Source organism: Hippocampus zosterae, chromosome 5, assembly GCF_025434085.1.
Source record: "Hippocampus zosterae strain Florida chromosome 5, ASM2543408v3, whole genome shotgun sequence".
In the NCBI taxonomy this organism is placed as follows: Eukaryota; Metazoa; Chordata; class Actinopteri; order Syngnathiformes; family Syngnathidae; genus Hippocampus; species Hippocampus zosterae.
In genome coordinates, this window is record NC_067455.1 from 1,898,768 (window position 1) to 1,921,035 (window position 22,268).

At 48.9% G+C, this 22,268-nt stretch overlaps 2 protein-coding genes across 4 annotated transcripts; one reads left to right on the plus strand and one right to left on the minus strand.

The window, feature by feature from the left end:
• The first annotated feature begins 3 nt into the window (after positions 1-3).
• On the plus strand, positions 4-6,156 carry foxj2 (forkhead box J2). 2 transcript variants are annotated; one of them, XM_052065144.1, is made up of 10 exons: positions 4-157; positions 418-747; positions 1,769-1,843; positions 1,927-2,019; positions 2,156-2,272; positions 3,518-3,875; positions 4,492-4,647; positions 4,968-5,069; positions 5,148-5,447; positions 5,592-6,156. In XM_052065144.1, exons 2-10 carry the CDS (start codon positions 427-429, stop codon positions 5,702-5,704), a joined length of 1,635 nt encoding a protein of 544 aa, XP_051921104.1. In that variant the 5' UTR covers positions 4-157; positions 418-426; the 3' UTR covers positions 5,705-6,156. The 2 variants fall into 2 exon arrangements, with proteins under 2 accessions (XP_051921104.1, XP_051921106.1); XM_052065146.1 differs by having other exon boundaries at positions 8-165.
• epn1a (epsin 1a) lies at positions 5,878-18,133 on the minus strand. Of its 2 annotated transcripts, XM_052065092.1 has the most exons (13): positions 17,827-18,133; positions 15,429-15,549; positions 14,979-15,091; positions 14,098-14,256; positions 12,523-12,651; positions 12,339-12,459; positions 12,092-12,249; positions 11,879-11,950; positions 9,983-10,066; positions 8,945-9,239; positions 8,218-8,382; positions 7,827-8,069; positions 5,878-7,666 (listed from the first exon to the last, which is right to left on the minus strand). In XM_052065092.1, the coding sequence occupies exons 2-13, from the start codon at positions 15,490-15,492 to the stop codon at positions 7,224-7,226; spliced, it is 2,046 nt and encodes a 681-aa protein (XP_051921052.1). In that variant the 5' UTR covers positions 15,493-15,549; positions 17,827-18,133; the 3' UTR covers positions 5,878-7,223. The 2 variants fall into 2 exon arrangements, with proteins under 2 accessions (XP_051921052.1, XP_051921053.1); XM_052065093.1 differs by lacking the exon at positions 11,879-11,950 and having other exon boundaries at positions 17,827-18,132.
• Positions 18,134-22,268: the final 4,135 nt, after the last annotated feature.

The window sequence follows — 22,268 nt, forward strand, 5'->3', positions numbered from 1 at the left end:
TCATGTACAGGCAGAAAAAAGGGAGGGGAAGGAAAAAGGAAGCTCACCCGATAGGTCTCGTTGTGTACAAAGTTCCACAAAACTTTTTTTTTTTTTTTTTTACCCCCCCGACTCGAGTTCCGGAGGGGACAGCAATGCCGTGGGGGCAGACCTGAAGGTGAGAGGGTGGGATTAGCGCTTTTGAAATTATCCCCCACTGCGGTGGTAGCATGAAATAGTCACACTTTTTCAAGGCCTTGGAACCTCGAGTGGCACACGGGAAAGCAAAGCACTCGTATCCCCGCGTCGCGGAGCGGTCGTACGGGTGTCAAGTGGAACTCGATCGGATCGTTTCGGGCGAAGTGAAAGTATGCAGTTGCGACTCAAAGTCCACTCCTTGCCGAATACGCGAAACGGAGAGCAGTGATTCGTCCGCAGACTGCCATCATGTCCTCCAACCTGGACTCCAGCCTCACTAGCATCGACTGGCTGCCGCAACTGGGACTCAGCAGCCTGCGTTCGGGTCGCGAGCGAGGAGGAGAAAAGGAGAAGAGGAGGGACAGAGGAGGAGAGAGGGGGAACGACTTGTTGGCTTCCGCGCAGGACCCCTCCCTGGCCAACGCCAAAGGCAAACCCCCCCACAGCTACGCCACCCTCATCGCCATGGCCATCACCGCCGCGCCGGAGAGGAAGCTGAGCCTGAATGACATCTACACTTGGATCAGTGACACGTTCCCTTACTACAGTCGCACGGGCCGCGGATGGAAGGTACCCCCCGCCTCTGATTCTCATCTCGGGTTGTTTTCTTCTTTGGGACGTCCTGATGAGCGTTTTATAACAAAGAGCTCCAGGTGCGCCATTACGGCAATGAAATATTTGCGCCTTTGGGCTCAAGTCAGAAGACATTCTGCCACCAACTTAAGTGTGACCTTAAAATCAGGGTGTGACCCTGACAAATCGGCCTGCGCGCAGCGGAACTTCCAGTATCTTTTCTCTTCCGCGCTCCGGAAGCTGAATTTAGGCGTCGCACCAGGGGCGGAGCTATGTGGTGGCCACAGGTGGCCAATGGCCACTATCTGCTAAATAATTTCAAACTTGGAACTTTTCGGGTATTTTCATGTGGATGCAGTGCTTTTAAAATCCGAGGCTTTTGTCACAAAGTTATTTTACACAACTACATACTGTACGTGTTAGCTTGCAATTGAACTAAATGCTAATTATAAAACAACTGCTCTAGGGCAGCCCGGTAGTCCATTGGTTAGCACGTCGGCTTCACAGTGCAGAGGTACCGGGTTCGATTCCAGCTCCGGCCTCCCTGTGTGGAGTTTGCATGTTCTCCCCGGGCCTGCGTGGGTTTTCTCCGGGTGCTCCGGTTTCCTCCCACGTTCCAAAAACATGCGTAACAGGCTGATTGAACACTCTAAATTGTCCCTAGGTGTGAGTGTGAATGGTTGTTCGTTTCTGTGTGCCCTGCGATTGGCTGGCAACCGATTCAGGGTGTCCCCCGCCTACTGCCCGAAGACAGCTGGGATAGGCTCCAGCACCCCCGCGACTCTAGTGAGGATCAAGCGGCTCGGAAGATGAATGAAAATGAATGAATAATTATTGGTGGGGTTTGTAACTCCATCTCTAAATCAAGAGTAAGGCGACGCTTGGAGAGAAGTGGCATCTTGAATTCATTTGTCATAATATTTGCTTAGACTGCTCTCACACACACACACACACACACACACACTGCATTATTGTCTCTTGGCTGGGCTGCATGGTGACATAATGTTGTTCTGAACAGAACTCCATTCGGCACAATCTGTCCCTTAATAAATGCTTCAGGAAAGTTCCTCGTCCTCACAACGACCCTGGAAAGGTAACTAGTTGCGAAGCTTGCACAATTTCGCCCCATCCATGTTCACCGCAGTCGTCAAAAATGTCACGTTTTGCCTTTCCCAGGGCTCCTACTGGACAATGGACGGCCCTGCGATGTCCAGTCAAGCCAGGGCCGCGAAACGCCCCTACCCGGACGAGGAGCAGCAAAGGCCGGATGTGTGTCAATCATTCAAAATCAGTCGACTAGCATGCGCTTATTTCGTTCGGTTGAATCATTAATTACGTGACGCAAATTTGCTTTCGGGTGAGGTGGTTAGTCTGTTGTCACTAGTGCGACATTATTATTTGACAGGCCCCCCAAGAACCAGCAAGGAGCCCCTCTCCTCGTGCAGATTCCCGTAAAGACGGCGATGAAAAGTCCCTGCAGCAGCCCCAGCGGCCCGCCTCCCTCTCTCCTCCCCCATGCAAGGTAAGCAACATCCTGAGCCTTCATTTCATCCCCGCCCCTTCCACGGAGACTTACTGTACCTGAGGTCATCCCCACCACTATCACGACACAATTAAAGAAACTTGGGACGGCTCAGTACCGATACCAGGTCTCGGTATCGGGTAGATATCGTCGGGTATTGTGGAAACTGCCGATACCAGCCACGAAACTTAAATTATCTGCGTCAGAAAGAAGGCTCGTTCAGAGGGTGCGGAAATGTTGTTGTTGTCAAGGGACGGCGCGCCAGGATGAATTTTAAATCTGATCGGTTAAAGCGGGCATGTCCAAGTTACAATTGCGAGCGCTGCAGATTAGAGTGACGTGACAATTTACAGAGGCTAAAATCTGTTTGGACAAAATGAAAGGAAAAAAAAAGTCCACCAATTCACAATAATCTGTCATTTATCAGCACATTCCACACAACAGTAATTATAGTTAAATGTGTTTATACCTTTGAAAGGCAAGTCCGGTCCGGTCCGGTCTGGTCTGGTCAGCAACATGGAAGAGAACATGGAGCGTGTGCGGCCATATTAGCGGCTGACTTCCTGGTGTTAGCATTAGCCGCTGTGGTGTTAAGTGACGGTGTCAGTTGAGGCCACCGATAGGCTAGATTGCATTCACTAACATCTTCATAATAAACATTCATTCATTCATTCATCTTCCGAACCGCTTGATCCTCACTAGGGTCGCGGGGGGGGGGGGGGGGTGCTGGAGCCTATCCCAGCTGTCTCCGGGCAGTAGGCGGGGGACACCCTGAATCGGTTGCCAGCCAATCGCAGGGCACACAGAAACGAACAACCATTCACGCTCACACTCACACCTAGGGACAATTTAGAGCGTCCAATCAGCCTGCCACGCATGTTTTTGGAATGTGGGAGGAAACCGGAGCACCCGGAGAAAACCCACGCAGGCCCGGGGGAGAACATGCAAACTTCACACAGGGAGGCCGGAGCTGGAATCGAACCCGGTACCTCTGCACTGTGAAGCCGACGTGCTAACCACTGGACTACCGGGCCGCCTCCTAATAAACAAAGTTGTAAAAAGTAGGAGCAGCGTGGTGATATCGTGACGAGACTGCTTTGAGGGGAATCGATGCCGAATGAATAGAAGAGACTGTTGGTGATCAATGAATAGACTTCAATGGAACAAATATTCCAATTTTGGTTGTCAGCGTCACTTCCTCTGATGGCTTTCATTGTACTAATACGTCGTGTTGTGTCTTTGCAGCAACCATACACGCCAGCTCCCATCACCCCCATCGATAGCCCCCCCGGACCCGGGCCCACACCCCCTAACCCCGCTATCCCCCCTCTGTCCGCTGCCGGTGGTGCCTGTCCGACATTCCGTGCCCACTCGGGAGCGGAATTTGTTCCCGCTTCCTCTTCTTTCTCTCAACCGAGCCCCTCGGCTCTCAATTTTCCTTCCCCTTTTGCTTTACCTGTGAGCACCCCCAACTCAGGCGGGTCGGGACAGCCCACGGCGGAACCGCCGCTGCGATTCACCTTCGACGAGATGAATTTACCCGACTTATATGCGTCGTTCAAGTCTCTGTTTAAGAGTATGAGGGAGAGAGGAGGCTCACAAGGTAAGCCCCCCCTCCCCCACCCATCCATCCATCCATTATCTACCGCTTATCCGGGGCCGGGTTGCGGGGGCAACAGCTTTAGCAGGGAAGCCCAGACTTCCCTCTCCCTAGCTACTTCTTCCAGCTCTCCCCGGGGGATCCCGAGTCGTTCCCAGGCCAGCTGGGTGACATAGTCTCTCCAGCGTGTCCTGGGTCTTCCTCGGGGTCTCCTCCCGGTGGCACATGCCCGGAACACTTCACCGGGGAGGCGGTCAGGAGGCATCCGAATCAGATGCCCAAGCCACCTCATCTGGCTCCTCTCGATGTGGAGGAGAAGCGGCTCGACTCTGAGCCCCTCCCGGATGACCGAGCTTCTCACCTTATCTCTAAGGGAGAGCCGCCCCCCCCCCCCCCCCCAAAAAAAACCCCAGAGAGAATCATGACGCCATCATCCTTTAAGTTTTGATAGTGTTAATATTCCAAACACATTTTTGGGCTGACTTTCCCTTTAAGGAGCCAAAACGTTTTGGTTTATTCTTTCGTTTTTTTTTTCCTAATTAATCATCCAATTAATCGGCGATCGTTATTTTACACTGCCCAATTTCGACCGATCTAACGACTTCTTTGTTTGTAATAGCTGATCCTGTGGCCATGCCAAGCAACGACATCACCCCGCTTCACACTCCGACTCTCCTGCCCATGTCCCCTCACCTTGCACCGGCGCCACCTGCGACCGCGGCCCCACTCGCCCCACCCGCCCCACCGGGCGACACGGTGCGCCTTTCGCAGCACAGTGAGTCTCCTAATAGGTCCTCATTTACACCTATGAGCAGTGGAATGTCTTGGAGGAAGCGTCCACGCATACTGGGATAATCGCGGACAACGAGGCGCTCTACCACGGCCATGCCAGCAGTGGACTATATACGAGGCAAAGATGCGTTTTGGGGGGGCGTAGACATAGCGAGCAAGGATAGCCACTCATGCAATAGATGGTGGAGTTCTTATATAGTGAGGGAGGGGCTACTCATACCAGGGCCCCGAGTGTGTCGCATGTTACATGTCATGAATTGACTCGATAAGATCTCGAAATTTGCCGTCTTGTGTTTTCCGTAGCGGTTCCGGCCGACTGGTTCACAAGCACCGACTCTCTGAAGGAGAGCTTCCGCATCGCCAGCAACCTTGACTGGGCCAACATCGACCTCTCCGGTCACCCAGGTTCGAGCGCGCCAAAGCAGCGATATTCACCCCGTGACCTCTGACCCCCGACGCTCTCCTTCTGCTTTGCGTCGTCAGACTTACTGGAGAGCATGCGGCAAGCGGAGCTGTGCGACTGGGCCCTGGATCCGGCGCTTTTCACTTCCCTGTGCGACTCCCTCAACCGCTTCTTTGCCCAGAAAGGCATGCTGACCTCGGGGAGTCCCTCCCCGCTGTCCGTGGGTGGGAATCAGCCCCCGCAGCCGCCGCATCTCGCCGTCCATCCCTCGTCCTTCCACTACAACCCCGTCAACGGTTCGCCGCTGCCTCGCAGGCCTCTGCACACGCAGGGCCTCAACCTTCATCGACCTGCGCACGCCCCGCCTGCAAACATAGCCGGTAAGACCACCGGTTAACGGCGCCTTTTGGAAATTTGCTTCCGGAAATGTTTTTTAATCAAAAGGTTTTCTGCTTACCTTACCAGTTAGGGCTCAGTCCAGCAATGAGTAGAAAACTCACGGTGAACATGTTTGTACGTCTCAGGTGGTCCGCAGCCTCCTGCTGTAGCGCCGAGGCCACGCCCACCTTTTAAGAGTCTCCATAGCAACAGTGAGGAGATCCAGGACGACTTTGACTGGGATTCGCTACTCGTCTGAATAAGGAGAAATCAGCAAACACCATCAACCGTTTTCTCGCGCAGCTTGTCCGAAAGTGCGATTTTCAAAGCCTTTGGACGCCCGATCCTTAACTTCTCCGTACCGCATGCCTTCTGCAGATAATCATCGGGGGTGTGGTTTTTACCATGGGATAAAAAAAAAAAAAAAATGGATCAAGGAAAATAAAATATACATTTATTCTTGTCACATTATTGTACTCTGCAGCAGTACAAATTGCAAATAGGAGAAAGACATTGAAGTACAGCACAAGCATGAAACCAAGCATAACGCCCCCCCCCCTCCCCCCCATCCTGTTTTGCTTTTTGTTCAATTTCATACATTTCGTTTTCATTTTGTCAAATGTAAATGTTCACAAGCAACACAATTACCCAGTATAAGATTTTTTTTTTCCTTGTTGATATAAAATGTGTAAATTAAAAGAATCGCATGGAGCATGTTGTCAAGTCTTTTTTTGGGGGGGGGGGGGGGGGCAATCATCATCTCCACTCCACTCATTCATTTTATCAATGTCTATCCCCAACAGCACAGCAGGCCCAAACAAGGGGCAGTGCAGCTTTTCGGGAGACGTACAAACGGGATTGAAATGTGGCGGCTGATCAAAAATAAAATCCGATTGGCGGTCAAACGTGCGAGCCTCAAATCGTAGCTCATTTGAAATTCCAACATCGCGGAGCAATAATACAGATTAGACTTTTAAAAAACAAATCATCGACGGCCGCAAATCTCTTCTGTTGAGTGAGTCACTGAAACAAGACAAAACAGAAAAGGGCGGGGGGGGGGGGGGGGCGGGCGATGGTGAAACACGTACACGGAAAGGCATCGGAAATATTTCGGACTTACACAAATAAGCGTTTTGTCATCTGGCACCCTTGCGTCACATTTCGCACACATCATTCAGTTCGGCCAAGGGGGCAGCGATTCAGCTTCCACAGCAAATTAGGAAATAAGGAAAATAGCATTTCATTTATTTATAGATATATATATGGCATGATCACATTTTGATTTTCCTTAAATTGTTCCCAAAAAGTGGACAAAAGTAGAATAAATTAGACTTAAATTAACTGAAATGATTTGACCACGTTGTACCCGACGACTTTTTTTTTTTTGTCTTTCCTTCTTCAGTCCATGTGCAGCTTATTAAAAAAATCATTCTTCGGGTGCGCATTTGCTCTCACAGATTCAGCATTTATCGAGGGGAGGGGCGGCAGAGTTTCCCCCCCCTGGGGTTTGATATTTGTCCTCGGCGGCCGCTTTTTCCTCCCTCTCAATGTTAGACGTGCGCTTCACGCGGAAGAGGAGGATGAGAAAATAAATAGATCTATTTCCCTCTGGACCCCTCCCACCCGAAAATAACCCCCCCTCTTGAAATGAATGCGGTGAAATGAGTCCCCGGTGAAACGCGTAGCGGACAGACGGAAATCCGATTTTCTTTTAAATATCGCGGGTTGAGTAAAAAGGGAGCAGCAGGTGACGACGGAGGAGGTTGAAACGGCCGTTCTCAAAGAAGAAACGGGTTGGTGCTGGCCCCCGCCGTTCCGGCGCCGCCCACCGCACCCCCGGCGCCCATCACTCCTCCCGCTCTGCCGGCCCCGCCCAAAATCAGCTGAGGAGGCGCCAGCCCGCCGGGGCCCAGCACGGCGGAGCCGGGCGGCGCCATCGGGGAGAGCCCGCCGTAGCCCAAGCCCATGGGGCCGGCCTGCATCATACCCAGGCCCATGACGGGGGGGCCCATGGCGGGGGGCGGCGCGCCGCCCAGCAAGGGGTTGGGAGGCACGGGGCTGCTGCGAAGGCCGCTCAAGCCCAGCGACGAGGGCTGAGGCGAGATGGAGGTCATGGCCGCGGCCGCGCCGAAAGGGTTGGAAGAGGCCGGGGACGGGGAGACGCCGCGGCTGGAAATGGCGCTGCCCGGGGTCACGGCCATGTTGGGTGCTGGGGAGGAGCCTGAAGGCAAAAAAACAGGGGGGGGGGGCGGAGTGTGACAACATCTTACAACAAATACCTTGACGCCGGGTCAAGGGTCAGTTGGGTCACCGGAACAAGTCGAGACAGAAGCGGTAAGCGCGGCGGTCCAACAATTCTTTTCCCGGTGGTTGTCGCTCACCCGTGTTCTGGAGGAAGGGATTGTGCGCCGACGACGAGGAGATGGAAGGCGGCGGCGGCTGTTTGGGTTTGGGCTTGGACGACACCAGCGAGTCGAGATCAACCAGAGCCGCGTTGGGCCCAAGGAAAGACTCCGGAGTCTTGCGAACGGGGAGGGAGGAGCCCATGGAGGAGAGGTCAAAGGGCACGGGCGAGCCTGTGCTGTTGCAGCCCGCCGCGGAGGACCCTCGTCGCTCGGGTTCTCCTAAGAAACGAAGAGAGCAGAGTCGATGGCCGGAAAAAAAATAAAAATAAAAGAATCGAACGGCGCAGAGCTGAAGGAGATGAAATGTTGGACGAACGCAACAGGAGGGTGTCTAAGACGCGGGTGTGAAACGCGGGTGTGACTGTACCTGTGCCGTTCGTGTGTTTGGCGCAGTCACTCCAGATGTCGGCTGTGATTGGGTCGGAGGCGGGGACGGGCACGTCCTTCGCCCAGGGGTCTACTGGGCCCCCTGAGGAGGAAGTGCTGGGTGGCACTGAAGGGCCCCAGGGGTCGACACCGGGGGGTGTCACGGCTACAGGGGGGGCGGGGGGTTAACACAACAGCTTTGAGTCATGTCAATTGGACTTTAGGAGGAGAAAAAAACAAAACATTTGGCAACTCGGGTTCAGTCGACCCACCAAAATCGAGCCAAATCATCAACGCAATCATTTGTTTCGACAAAGATTTGTTCATGACAGCCCGGAGTGTCCTTGTCAATCGATTTTTCTGCGGGCAATGAGGAAAAATAACCATCGTGGGCTTTTTTTTTTTAGGACAAACCAAATTGGAGCTTTTTATTTTGACGCCAGAATCGTGCCGTCCCCCTTGCAAATCGACAATTCGGGAAGAAGCAGCAAGCCAAGTTTTCCCAAACAGAGGCTCGGCCGTTTGGTTGACCCTCATTTTTTGAGAAGCTCGCGGCTTCCCTAAATGAGCCCGCGCGAGCCGACCCGGAAGAGAAACAAAAGGGATTCGCACCCTGCTTTTGACACAGAAGGAGTCAAGGACAAAACATGGCGGCATGAGAACAACGCGAGCGCTTGCGTGGTCGGGACACGGACGGACGGACGGACAAAGCCGTTCTCGTTGCCTACCTGAGCTTCCCCAGGGGTCCACGTTGTTCACTCTGTTGGAGGTCTCTCCCCAGGGGTCCGGAGGAGGGGCTACGGTGGGCGGCGGCGGCCCTCCGGCCCAGGGGTCGGAGCTGGTCGGGGAGGCGGGCGAGGCTACGCCCCAGGGGTCCGCGGCGGACGTACCCCACGGTCCCGAAGGGGCGATGGGAAGGGAGGGCGGAGGGGAAGGGCCGGCCGAGCCCACGGCGGGGACGGGAGCGGCGGTGACGGGAGGGGGCCCCCAGGGGTCCACGGCACTCAGCTCCATGAGGGCGCTCTGCATGAAATATCCCTTGCGCTTTACACACGCTGCTGATTCCGTTACGTTTCTCAAATGCGGATGAAGGGCGCCTTTTATTTGGCCCAAAGTTCCAAGCCGAGTTTTTGGCGGCTGAAACGTTCACATTTTTTTTAGGCACGCACGGGTGACGGTGCAGTTTGCTCTCGCCACAAGCCGAGCCGTCGGGTTAATATCACGTCGGGTTGGATTATGTGGCCATGTGTCACTTTCCAAACTTTTTGCTTCTATGTGGTGCGGCGGAGACTGCGGGCGGTCTTGGGACCGCCCAACTCGGTTTGATTGGCAAAACGAAGTCAAACGTGGCGCGTAGTGACGATGGATCGGCGAACCAATCACGTGACGTAACTCTCTGAAGAAAGGATTAGAAACGCAATCATCGTTCAGCAAGATACGAGGAGTGAGGAGAGAGCCGCTCGGTGTGACGGAGAAGACGCAGCATTTCGGAAACAAAAAATATATATATATATACACTCAAGATACTTGAGTGTATACCCCAATATGTAACATTTATAATAATAATAATAATTCATTTCATTTATAAGCGCCTTTCAAAACACTCAAGGACACTTTACAACCAAAACAAGAACAATAAAACCTCAGATAATCCAAAAACTGAATGTGGAGACAAAGGAAAAAGGTGAATTCAAAAGATCCTTCCCATCCAAGCAAGTGATGTTTGAGAGCGACACACACACACACAAACACACACACACACCTACCTCTTCTGGTTTCGCTTTCTCCCTCTTGCTCTCCTCGATGGCCATCTGCAGTCGCAAGTCGTCACCTCTGCGCAGTCGTTCCTCCTGCGTATCTCAAACACACACACACACACACACACACAACGCACACACACACACACACACACACACACAGTGACATGAGCAAAGTCGGATACACACCTTGAGGTAGGCAATACGATTTTTTAAAGAGATTTTTTTAAGATTGCTTTCTTCAAAGTCCCTTGGGTAACATGAAATGAAACACAGTCTAAGAATAAGAATAGCGATACATTGACAAATTACTCTGGACCAATCAGGTTGTCTCATTTTTTTTCCTTTTTAGGCTTATTAGGGTCTGTTCAAAAGAAGAAGCACATGCTGACCCAACTGACTACCAGTTTAAAGTCTCACAGCACGTTGCGGGGTAATTACCAACAAGGAGGGGGCAGGCGGGGGGGGGGGGGGGGGGTCTCCTTATAGGAGGAACCCGACAATGGAAGTAAACAAACAAAGGAGAGGCATGTGCCATATGCAGATCATTGAGTGACACTTGATCTCAGGGCTGAAAAACAAAAGACGTGAGCGCTTATGTTGCGGTATCAGGAGGAAACACAGAAAGATAACCAGAAGCGAGATGGGCAATAGGAGAGGGATTTCGATTCAAGCCCAAAGTTCGGCGCACGAGGAAAGAATCAACATTTGCCGAGTACACCATTCAGGGTTAAACGTGGCGTTAGACAAGATATTTGGCATGCAAAAATTCCACCGTTGCGATTGATCAGATTGAAACAATGACATACAGCCGACACGTTCGTGCGCTTGGTCCTTTTTCTCAATCAAAATGGAGCCCGTTTTCCCCTTTGGTGCGGTTTGTTTGGTGGGGCGTTAACACAGTACAGCCGTGAACTTTGGTCATGGCTCACACGAACCGTCGACAGGGGCCACTCTGACAATTGGCAAATGAACGATTGACGTCTTTGAAGGCGTAATGATTGAAACTTAAGTCAACACGTATGAACAAAGAGGTCCTCGGACTGACGACGGCGTTCCGGTACCCGAGGGCTAAAGAGGGGTAAGGTGGGGCCAGGCCATTTCAAGATTTTAATATAATCATAGGATCCGAAAAAGAACTCGGAAATGCGTAAGGAGCCAGAGCGATGTGCTCCTTCTTTCGAGTACCAGTCGAGAGGCGAGCGGCAGCAGTGTGGACCAACTGGAGACGCTTCGTGGAGGATTGGCTGACTCCGAAATAAAGTGCATTGGAGCCATCCAGCCGAGACGTGACAAAAAAAAAGCACGAATGACTGCGTCAAAAGTGCTTTGAGAAAAGGAGTAGCTTGACTTTAGCCAGCTGCCCGAGATGAAAGAAGCGGGAGTGAACAATTTACCAGTTTAACCAGTTTAACGCCCAAGTTCGAGACTGCTGGCTCAAGATAAGGAGCCAGGGCCCTCCCGCCCCCCCCCAGTCTGCAGGATGTGATGGACCAGGGCCACTGGGTACTATCGGCTGGCTGCTAACTGGCTAAACCGTTAGCCACGCCGCGTCTTGACCGACGGCGTCATCGTTGGGTCGACTGCCCGTGACAAATACAATTCGCCAAGCGCCAATGAACAAAGAGAGTGAAGCCAATTTGGTTTATGGTGATGCATATTGATTTTTTTTTTTGACCGTGTCAAAAGAAACCGCACCGTGGGGGACGGGGGGAAAATGGGACAAAAGCAAGGTAGACCGCAAAAGGCACCTCAACCAGTTTCAGGCTCATCTGAAAATGACGCGTGCCCAAATCTCAACAACAAATTTGATTGGACAAGGCTGTGAATTGAAGTGGACAGGAAGACAAAAAGAGAGTCGATGGCCGGCCGGCGGGTCGGCCGCGTCTGCCAACTGCCCCTAACCTCTTGAAGCATCTCTTTGCTGAGTGTGATTGCATAGCGGATCTCCGCGTCCTCCAGGGGGTCCTTGCTAGTCTGGGGGGGGTCAGGGGTTACATGGTGAGAGCAAAGCTAGGCAGAGGCGTCGCTTCACGAATTTTCATCGGTATGACGCGACGCTTCGAGCGCAACTGCCAATTTAACTCAAACTGGTTTCGTCCGCCTCGCGTCAATTACCTGCTCGGCTTCTTCTTTACTCATGGCCAAAGCCAGTTGAAGCTGCAGGTCCTCCTCGCCGGAGCTCTGGGGCCACGCCTGCTCGGGGTCGGCGCCGCCAGAGTGGGAGCCCAGCGACAGGCTGCCCCCCAGGTTGGGCGCCGACGGCGCCGAAGAAGCTGCAAACGCAACGTATGAGGAAGAGGAGTGGCGCTGGCGGAGCGGTGAGCGCGCTCGCCACGTTTGAGGAAAACCAAAAGCGCCTCACCGCTGGAGGTCTGCGCCATCTTCTCTTTGGTTTTGAGGGCGTGGATCCTCTCCTCTCTTAGTCGCTCTTCGTCTTTCAGCAGGATCACCAGCTGCTTGGCTTTCTCGCGCACATTCACGCCCTGCAGAATTCGGGACAAAAACATGAAGCGGCCACTTTTGCGAGCGGCGGTGCGTTTACGAACCTGGTCTTTGCCGTCCCGGTCGATGTACTGGAAATCCTTGAGGGTCTGGACCGCGTATATGTTCTCTCGGCATTGCTGGGCAACCCGCTCTGAACCCGTCTTGATCAGATATTCCATCAGAGTCATGGCCTGGCGGACCCAAACACAAAAAAAGGTTCACCTCCCCAAAAATAATCAAGAAATTTACACTCCGATCCGTATGTTGCACATTTGAGCAAAAAGTTGACACAAATCAAGCTGCTCAGGGCTCTCGACTGTCCCTCAATCGTGAGATTTTTTTTTTGCCCCTAAAATTTGAAACGGCGCAATTACAACTTTGACTTTGAAGTCAAGATGGCGCCCGAGTAGGCAGCCGTCGGCAAGTGCCCTCATGAGCCTTGCTTTTTTTTGGGTTTTTGTGTTTGTTTTGTCACTTTGTGTTTGTTGTTACGTCGTGCAGACCTGATTTGGACTTTTTTCAGCATTTTTTTGGCCATGACATTCATCAAGGAGGAGATTCTGTGGTCGGCGGTTGCGCCTTCTCTGCATGGGTATCCCAGCACTGTTTTTGACTGGGAGGAATGTCGGCGCCATTTGACTGTCGTTGCTGGACAGTCCCGGGGCGCTTGTGTCTTGCGCCTGTAATGGGCAGCATTTTTCACAGCCCCGCTTTGTTCAGCGGAGAGATCGGTGCTGTTGAACGGTCTGCGGCTTGGATGGATGCAAGTCTTGAGGAGCCGACGACGAGAAGGATTTGGAACTGGGAGTCGCGGCTTGGAGTTTGAAGCGGATTACGTGGGACAGGAGAAGTGAACTCATCTCTTTTCGTCAATGGACGCTACAGCTTTGTTGTTTGCTTTCAAAACTTAGCTTGTAGCAGACGTGTGCACATTTTTCAGCATGGCGTCTCTGATCCACTGTTGAAAGGACACTTTGATCCTCTCCTCTTTCATCTAGAACTGCTTCAGACAACAAAGTGTATGCAGAAATGTGGCGAAGATTGCACGACTGTCTGTGTGTGTCGTGTTATTTTTGTTATTTTGACTTCAAAATGGCGCCGCGGCAGTGGCTACCTTTCCAGCAGCTCCTATATTTTGTTGTTCTACTTCTTCCTTTCATAACTTTGCTGCTGTGAATTGGGAATTTCTCCATTGCGAGACTAATAAAGGTTTTCTCATCTCATCTCAATTTTCATCTACTCGCGCCCGTCAGTAATCTTGTGTGTGTCAATTTCCAGTGTGTGCCGCTAAATCTTCTACGAGGACCCTAAAATTTCAGGTTAGGGGCCGTTGCGCTTAAAAATATATATATAATTTAAAAATAAACAAAAAAGTCGTGTAATAATAAAAAGCAGACCTCTAATTCCCAGAAAAAAACTTTGCAAGGGAACAACAATCGTGACACCATTCAGGTGACTCAACAGAATGCAACCTGCCAACGACACGCCCTGACGTGCTCGCAAGTGCCACGAACAAGCTTGCGGCCAACCCCAGCGAGATAATGTCCGGCCAACTGACACGCGACAAGCAGGATACGAGCGTATGTATTTTTCATCGTGAAACCAGTGCTGGAGCAATGCGAGGAAGTCCTACGCACCTTGTACACGTGCCTCCAGTTCTTGCCGTGGTCATTGAGCCGCTTCCACACCATGCTCATGATTTCGGAGAAGGCCACAACGTTGTACGTCAGATCGGCTATCTCTGACATCAGAGAGCTGCTGGGGCCCCACGGGTCATTGGACGTGGCTTCTCGAACCTAAACCAGAGGAGGGGAATTCAATGACGTTCAATGCGGTGACCGCCGGATCAATTTGCGACACATTCGAGAGCTTGCGGCGTTGTGCGCTTTGGCGTCGATGCAAATCATCATGAAAATGAGCGGGTAAAGGCAAATGAACGGAGGCCCTAACATGATTATGCGAGTTCACGCGCTATATAATGAGGAAAGACTGCTTCAAACAAATATTAGATTAGGGAAAGACAATTGTCCTATTGCTGCGGAGGGGGGGCGGGGGCATGGACATGAGAAGAGCTGACGAAAATTGTGCACACACGGGAGGGGGGGGGGGGTTTCATTCATTCATTCATTCATTTTCCGTACCGCTTGATCTTCACGAGGGTCGCGGGGGGTGCTGGAGCCCATCCCAGCTGTCTCCGGGCAGTAGGCGGGGGACACCCTGAATGGGTTGCCAGCCAATCACAGGGCACACAGAGACGAACAACCAACCACGCTCACATTCACACCTAGGGACAATTTTCAAGTGCTCAATTAGCCTGACATCCATGTTTTTGGAAAGTGGGAGGAAACCCACGCAGACCCCGGGAGAACATGCAAACTCCACACAGGGAGGCCGCAGCTGGAATCGAACCCGGTACCTCTGCGCTGTGAAGCCGACGTGCTAACCACTGGACTACCGGGCCGCCCGGGAAATAAATAAAAAGGTGGAAATAGTTTCCATTCCAGCCAGAAGATACAACCTTGATTTCAGCCTCTGAATAGTTGTGGACAATGTTCTTCACTTGTCGCCGTAGCGATGAGGTCGACATGGCAACCGTCGGGCCGTCGAGCTGTGCTGGAATCTGAGGAGCAGTTGTTTATTAAAAAAAAAAAAAAGTAAATAAAAATACACATTTAGATGTCTTCATACCGATTCAACTCAACCCTAAGGAGTATAAAGTTTATGGTTCACCGGTACAGGAGGGTAGCTCTAGGCTTGCGATCATTTGTCAGCTAGCGTTAGCGGACGCCGTTCTTAGCATACGTAACTTATATGTGGATGCTATAGTAGTAAGTTGCAATGTCGAAAAATCGGTGTTCCTCGAGGGAATCACAATTTCTAATTTTGCTCTTCGGTCAAAAAAAAAAAAAAAAAAAAAGGTCAGGGAGAGTGTCTTGCAGTAAATGGGGCAAGTCAGTGTCCCGCACACCTGTTACACAAGAATAATGCAGAATCGGGGCTTCTCTCGGTAGGCGTGCTGGCGCGCCACTCATTCACAGCGAGCGGTGTCTTTTTTCTTCCCGTGGCAACATTGGCTCGCGAGATGAAGACTGCAAAGCGAGAAAAGAGAACAGAAAAAAAAACACATGAATGACGTGGTCAGTTGGTGTTGACTGCCAAGTTACCCGCGCGCATGCACGCACGCGATGAACAGCAGATTCCAAAGTGCCCGTGATAAAACGAGGACAAAGCAGATAGTCAGTTGGGAAGAAGTCAGATGATCGGAAATTAACAAATAGCTCGTGGGCAGAGAAAACAGATTTGCTCGGGTTTACCAGACAGATTTACGGATCGAGAACTCACAATTCGAAACGTCAGAACGAGCATCGGTTGTACCACACTAACTTTGAAAAAAAACGCAACGTGAGTGAGGTGAAATACTTGAATTGTGAAACTTTTTTCAGCCCTACTAAGCACATCAAGTTGAAAAAGATTTGTTTGACTCTTTCATAGGTCACTTCTTATTTAAGCATCCTATCTGTTCATATAAAACGAGCTAAATTCATTCTTTCTTTTCGAGTTGTTGCTTTCAACCATTAAAAAAAAAAAAAAAATTAATCTGAATGTATGGACATCGACCAATAGGAATTTCTTACACGTCGATATACTTTTCAGTCATATCACCCAGCCCAAGGTCAAAGGGTTGCATACCAAACCAGGAATCTGCGTCAGTTAGCCGCCGCTGAGTCTCAAAGTTCAGACAAGCCAATGGATAAGGGAGTTGACTGGAAATGCTTTTTGATGACATATCAGCTCTGTGAATTTCAGGTACCCTAATTGATGAAAAAGTACCGCTCCATAGCTCCGTAGGTAGAGTGGCTAATCGCCAAGAAAAAAAACACAATGTGGACTGGGGAAAAAAAATTGATTTGCAGACTCAGTGGAACTAAGTATAAACATAAATACATTTTTATAATGTATAACTAGCAATGACCCAGAAGCGGAGATGTGCGCCAGCTTCTTATTTGACAATCATGCCGTGTTTTGGTGGTTTTGATCAAATACAGTAAGGCACAAAACCCAGTTTCCTGTCGCAGTTTCCCAATGCACAGATGCTTGATGTGCAGGTGTGAATTGGCAATTTTAAACATGGAATGAGCATTTCAAACAGTTCTAAAATATCCCTTATCAAATTGACAAAAACAACTTAAATAGATGACCTATTCCTCAGCCAGCACTGCTCTTCTCACCCAAAAAAGTTCCATCTGCGCTATTTGGATGGAGTTTTTTGACAGCATTTTTGACGCATTGAACCTATCCGAATTTTGAACGCCACTTGGAGAAGGCGTTCGCCGAGTAGCAGATGAACGGATACATGGGTTGAGGGGATAGCTGAGAAAAAAAAAGAGGTTTGTGTTTTACTCAAATTCGAAAGTGTTTTTGAGATAGTCGATGCAACACAAAAAATAGTCCCCCCAAAATGGCTTTTTTTACCAAGACAAAAAAAAAGGATTTCTTTTCAATCCCTCAACTGATATTCCCAAATCTTCATGTTGTGTATTTTGGGTTAAAGTAGCTGTTCTAACAAGACTCATCATTTGACAGACTGTCGTTTTGGGGAAATCTTGTCACGTTGCTATTTAGAGGCCTGTGGAGTTCCGTTGGTTTCCTTAAACACTGTATTTAACATTATTATTAACGAGTTTGGTTGTTCATTTGCTCGTTGTGGAAAGTGTCTTCATATAACTAGAGAATTCGCGATACGGAATATTTTAAAAATTGACTCGTTTGGGGAAAATTTGCTACTAACGATTCATATCGACAGCTCGTAGCGACACTCCATTTATGACGTGCATCACGACGGCCAGATGAGAATAGAAATCCTTTCTTGTCATCGTATGGTCCAAGTACAACAATATCTTCTGATTAACAAGCAACAAATTGACAAAGAAAGTGCCTCCAGCCCGCAAACCAGCCCCCACCTGACACGCCTACCAACTGAGCACTTGCCGAGCTAACTTTAGTCTGCCAAAACCGGACGGCTACTCCAGCCGCACACTCCACAATAAATTAGTCTTAAAACAACTGAATGTATGATTAAGTCACTAAATTAGCGGCTCATACACTGGAAAAATAACCACCGACTTAATCTGTCGTTTGCTCGTGCTAGCTAATGCTAACCACTGTCCCGTGCATTACCTGAGCCGAGCTAGAAAAGCACTTTGCCCCCAAGCTCTCACTTCAGTCTGGCTAAAGTTGAAATGAGCGACACGATGCCCCTAGCTGTCCCCCAAAAAGCTACAACCGATATCCCAGCACGCGGTTAAGTGATCATTGTGAACAAATCAACCAGAGCGGACGTCAAAACGAATGTTTATGTTGCCTACCGGTGAGTGGTCAACGGTATAACTTGCAGCTTGCGGCTAGGAGAGATTAGCTAGCAAGCTAGCCGATGCTATTTGGCCAGTAGGACTGCCAAACGGCGCGAGCAGGCCCGGCATGAGGAGCAGGGCCGAGTGTGACGCGGTCACACGAAAAAACAAAACGTGGGCCACATTGCTGACGAGTCGGCTCGAGAAAAAGATCCGAATTGGAGCGTCTGGACTGACCCTGGTCTACCCTGAACGGAGTAGCGAGGAGGAGATGGCCGAGTTTCCGCTTCCGCTCGCAACGTCGGCCAGACCGCACCCCCGCCACCTTTGTTTTCCTCACGCGCACGCACGCACAGCCAAGTTAGCAAGTCCTGTTCGTTGTCTCTTGGCATCGTTTCCAACAAAGTCAATAAAATAGTCGAACGACATGAGAACAATTTACAATCATTGTGTTGCTATCTATCTATCTATCTATCTATCTATCTATCTATCTATCTATCTATCTATCTATCTATCTATCTATCTATCTATCTATCTATCTATCTATCCTATAGATAGAAAGACGGAGGGAAATTACATAGAACGCAGATTAAGAAAAAGTATTTTATTTTAGTTTAGTTTTATTTTACGCCAATAATGAACAATTATACTGTATGCTCAATGTTGTCTCTTGACTCATTCCGGTGTAGGACATGTTCTATACAGTATGTTAGTGGTGTAAAGACTTTTTAAACACTTGTTATTTCTTTATTTTTAATATTTGCACCCTCTCCGTGAGTCTGTGTGGTAATACTGTAGTTCAGTGGTCACCAACATGGTGCCCGCGGGCACCAGGTAGCCCGTGAAGACCACTTGAGTAGCCCGCCAGTGCCTGGACATTGTGATTTGCTAGTAGAAATTATGATTTAAAAATGCAAACATTGGCAGTACTGTGAGACATTTCGAAACACGATCAAAGTCTGACAATTTAAATCATCAAGTATTAAAAATAACACATCCTCATATTATTGAAGGTATTTTGGACAAATATGTTATTTCAGACGTGTATCAATTTGGTAGCCCTTCACACAATCGGTACACATGAAGTTGCTCTCACCCTCAAAAATGTTGGTGACACCTGCTGTAGTTCCATTAGTGGTATGTGGGCTCCCTCTAGTGGTATGCGAAACAATTCACTGACTTGGTACAGTTCAGTTGTATTTCACTTTTTATTGCAAGCTATGCATTTATCGGTAATCTTAAAGCACTCTTTGTTCCACACTTTAATGCGTGGAACTTGCTATTGAACCATTTTGTGCAATATATTTTATTTCAATCAAGTGCATTTTTTTCTCTAATGCTAATGTTCAAACAATAATATAACAATTTGGAAACACACAAAATCATTCTGTTAAATAAGGAAAGCAAAGTACATGTACTCGGAACATCTCAGTGTAATACATTGCATAACAAAGATGAACAAAAATATGACACTGTGTAGTATTTTCTCAGTCACCAGAGTTCCGAATGCCTCGTTCTTGTCCGAGTGCACGCTGATGATATCACAAAACTGCCGGACTGCACGGACATTTCCAAATTTGCACTCAACAAAGCCCTCGGTGGCTGCTTTTTTTTTAACTTCAGTTGACAGTCTAACCTTGGTGGAGGACGTGTACCACACAATGTGATTGTCTTTGCCATGCTGTGGTGCCAATCACATGCAGGCATGCTGACTGAGCAGTTGTAATTTGTGACAGGGGGGTTGTGGTTGTACCGTGCGCCAGCCACATAGCGGCATCATCGGACTAACTGTACGCTAGCTCAGTTATTTGTGGAGCCATAAATACTACACAGTACCGGTAACCCCCAGATCAGAGCAACACAGGAACAGCTGGCCCCGCAGACATGCATGTTCCCATGTTCCTCTTATATCACGCATATGTCAGGTCCCCACAGGGAATGGCGACAAGAGAAAACACAGCAGTGTGACCTGTGTGGAAAGATAATATACAAACGCACAGTGACACTGTTTTGGAAATATTAATCTCATGGAGATAAACCCTCAAAAATGCAGGCGATTATCACCGTCACAAAAGGCCATTGTGACAGGTGGTGCGGCGGGTGGTTATGTCACACGGCCAAACTTTATTATCCCACACACATCATTTCATCCAACCAATATGGGTCTTCTCAAATCAACTGGAAAAAAAATGAGAAATAATCTTGTTGGCATTTGAATCAGAAATTCCCAACCATTTCTAGGTTTGAGAAGAAAACATTTTCAAAATGTGTTTTTTGGAGTAATCCCTTTATGTTCAAAATATAATATACGTCACCGGTTCTCAAACTTTTTGATGCTAACATCTCAAAAGTGTATTAAGTCCAACTTTTCGTCAAAAACGACACACAGGTTTAAAATCCTGAAAAGTACAGTTTATTTGATGGCTAGCTAGCGACCTGCTTGCTAGCTCGAGGACCGATATAGTCCAATAATCATCATCTCACATGGTTTTGTGTGGTGGGAGGGTCCACATATTAATGCGGTCTCGCGGGCTAAAAAAAAAAAGAAAAATAAAAAAAAGCGGGCTTGCTAGCTCGCAGGCCAGCAATATATTTAATCTATCGGGTACTTTCAATAACAATAAGGTGCTTATGAATATAAGTAGGCTACACATCCATTTTGGGTCTGTTAAAAAAATAATACACATCAGTGGTTCTTAAACTTTTTGCTCAGAGTAACGCCACAATAGTGTCACAAGACAACGTTTCATTAAAACAGAAAAAGAGACACCGGTTTTATTCTTGAAAAGTATATTTGATGGGCAGCGAATTTATGAACTTGTGGCCTGCTAGCTTGTGGACCGTGGAACGGCATCAGTGTTTTGCAACGAGTCACCGCTGGTTTTGTGTGTGTTGTGAGTGAGTCCACATAAGTTAGCTTCTAACTTAGCCACTGAACCGCTAACAGTTAGCTAACGCTAACGGGGCTAACGCTAACTGTTAGCGGTTCAGTGGGTTGAAGACTCGCTATGTAGCGGGCTAGCGAAAATGTGAACAACCAAAGTGGTAAAAGGTTTTATGTCACTCCTGAACAATTCAGTACAAAATTGATGTCATAGGTTGTATATATTCAGCTTTTACCTTCAAACACATTGAATGTATTTAGAAACAAATCGGTAAAAATCATTTCACATAATCTTTACAATACAATACACGCAGATTTATATGGCGCTTTCACAACAGCGGCAGCTGTAACAAAGCGTTTAACAAAACAGTGAGAGAGATGACAAAATATGACAGGAGAATTGAATAAATTCTTTTGTTTTACCCGCCAGTGGAGTAACTATCAACCATTAGAAACCCACAGTTGTTGGTTTACTTTCAAACTCGGGTTGCAGCAAATCTGAGTGGAATTCACGCAAACTGCCAATCGCGAGAATCACCGTGTGACTTCAAAATATTTGCGTTCACTATGTTCGCGTGTGAATGGCGTCGATCCTATTTGGATGATCGAGTGGCTCGAGGTTGCCACAGCAGGGGCCAAGGAACCCCTGCGGGGTGAGTACAAACTTTCTAGCGCGCGGCATGCACGGGAGGCGCAAAACACGGCAGGGGTCGTGTGGGTGAGCTCAGTAACCCGAGCGCGGCGCGGCCGTCGTGATAGCAGCCTGTGTTTGTGTTACGAAACGCTGGCGGGAGAAATACTAGTCGGGTAGTATGTACTACCAGGGGGAAATCTAAGGGCGTCGACAGAAAGAGGAGGAGGGTGTTGAGGCGAAGAGAGACGGAGAAGAGGAGGTTTGACCTGCAGATGGTGCTAAGTAGGAAGAACAGCTGGCACGGACATGCTAATGCTATATTTTTTTATTTTTATTTTTGTAAGGCTCCATTTCAACTCAGCTGGCATCCCATAATATGCTTTATGGGAAAGAGATAGTTGGATGGGTATTATATTTGATATAGCCGTCAATCATGAAGATGTATGACCGTTGTGTGTTATGGATTACGGTATTTAAAGCCCTTGATTCAAAATGGCGTCAATTCCAGACAGTGGCAGGAAGTCACCAAGTACAAATACTTGGTTACTTTACTTTGGTAATTTTCCAAGTATCTGTTCTTGACTTTAGCATTTATTTTTTTCTGAGATCATGTGGTTGCAAAAGTGTGCACACCCTTGTAACTGGGAAGCGGTTGTGTTAGCCCTTGATTCAAAATGGAGTCAATTCCAGACAGTGGCAGGAAGTCACCAAGTACAAATACTTGGTTACTTCTGTAATTTTCCAAGTATCTGTTCTTGACTTTAGCATTTATTTTTTTCTGAGATCATGTGGTTGCAAAAGTGTGCACACCCTTGTTACTGGGAAGCGGTTGTTTTAGCCCTTGATTCAAAATGGAGTCAATTCCAGACAGTGGCAGGAAGTCACCAAGTACAAATACTTGGTTACTTCTGTAATTTTCCAAGTATCTGTTCTTGACTT

What these genes read in the sequence shown, in the direction of transcription:
- foxj2 (XM_052065144.1), top strand. Translation starts at nt 427, where the DNA reads ATGTCCTCCAACCTGGACTCCAGCCTCACTAGCATCGACTGGCTGCCG. An exon ending in GCACGGGCCGCGGATGGAAG is followed by an intron (nt 748 to 1,768) that starts GTACCCCCCGCC and finishes TGTTCTGAACAG; the next exon opens with AACTCCATTCGGCACAATCT. An exon ending in AGGAGCAGCAAAGGCCGGAT is followed by an intron (nt 2,020 to 2,155) that starts GTGTGTCAATCA and finishes ATTATTTGACAG; the next exon opens with GCCCCCCAAGAACCAGCAAG.
- epn1a (XM_052065092.1), bottom strand. Translation starts at nt 15,492, where the DNA reads ATGAGTGGCGCGCCAGCACGCCTACCGAGAGAAGCCCCGATTCTGCAT. An exon ending in ACCGGGACGGCAAAGACCAG is followed by an intron (nt 12,460 to 12,522) that starts GTTCGTAAACGC and finishes CGAATTCTGCAG; the next exon opens with GGCGTGAATGTGCGCGAGAA. An exon ending in GGACCCCTGGGGAAGCTCAG is followed by an intron (nt 8,383 to 8,944) that starts GTAGGCAACGAG and finishes CCCCCCCTGTAG; the next exon opens with CCGTGACACCCCCCGGTGTC.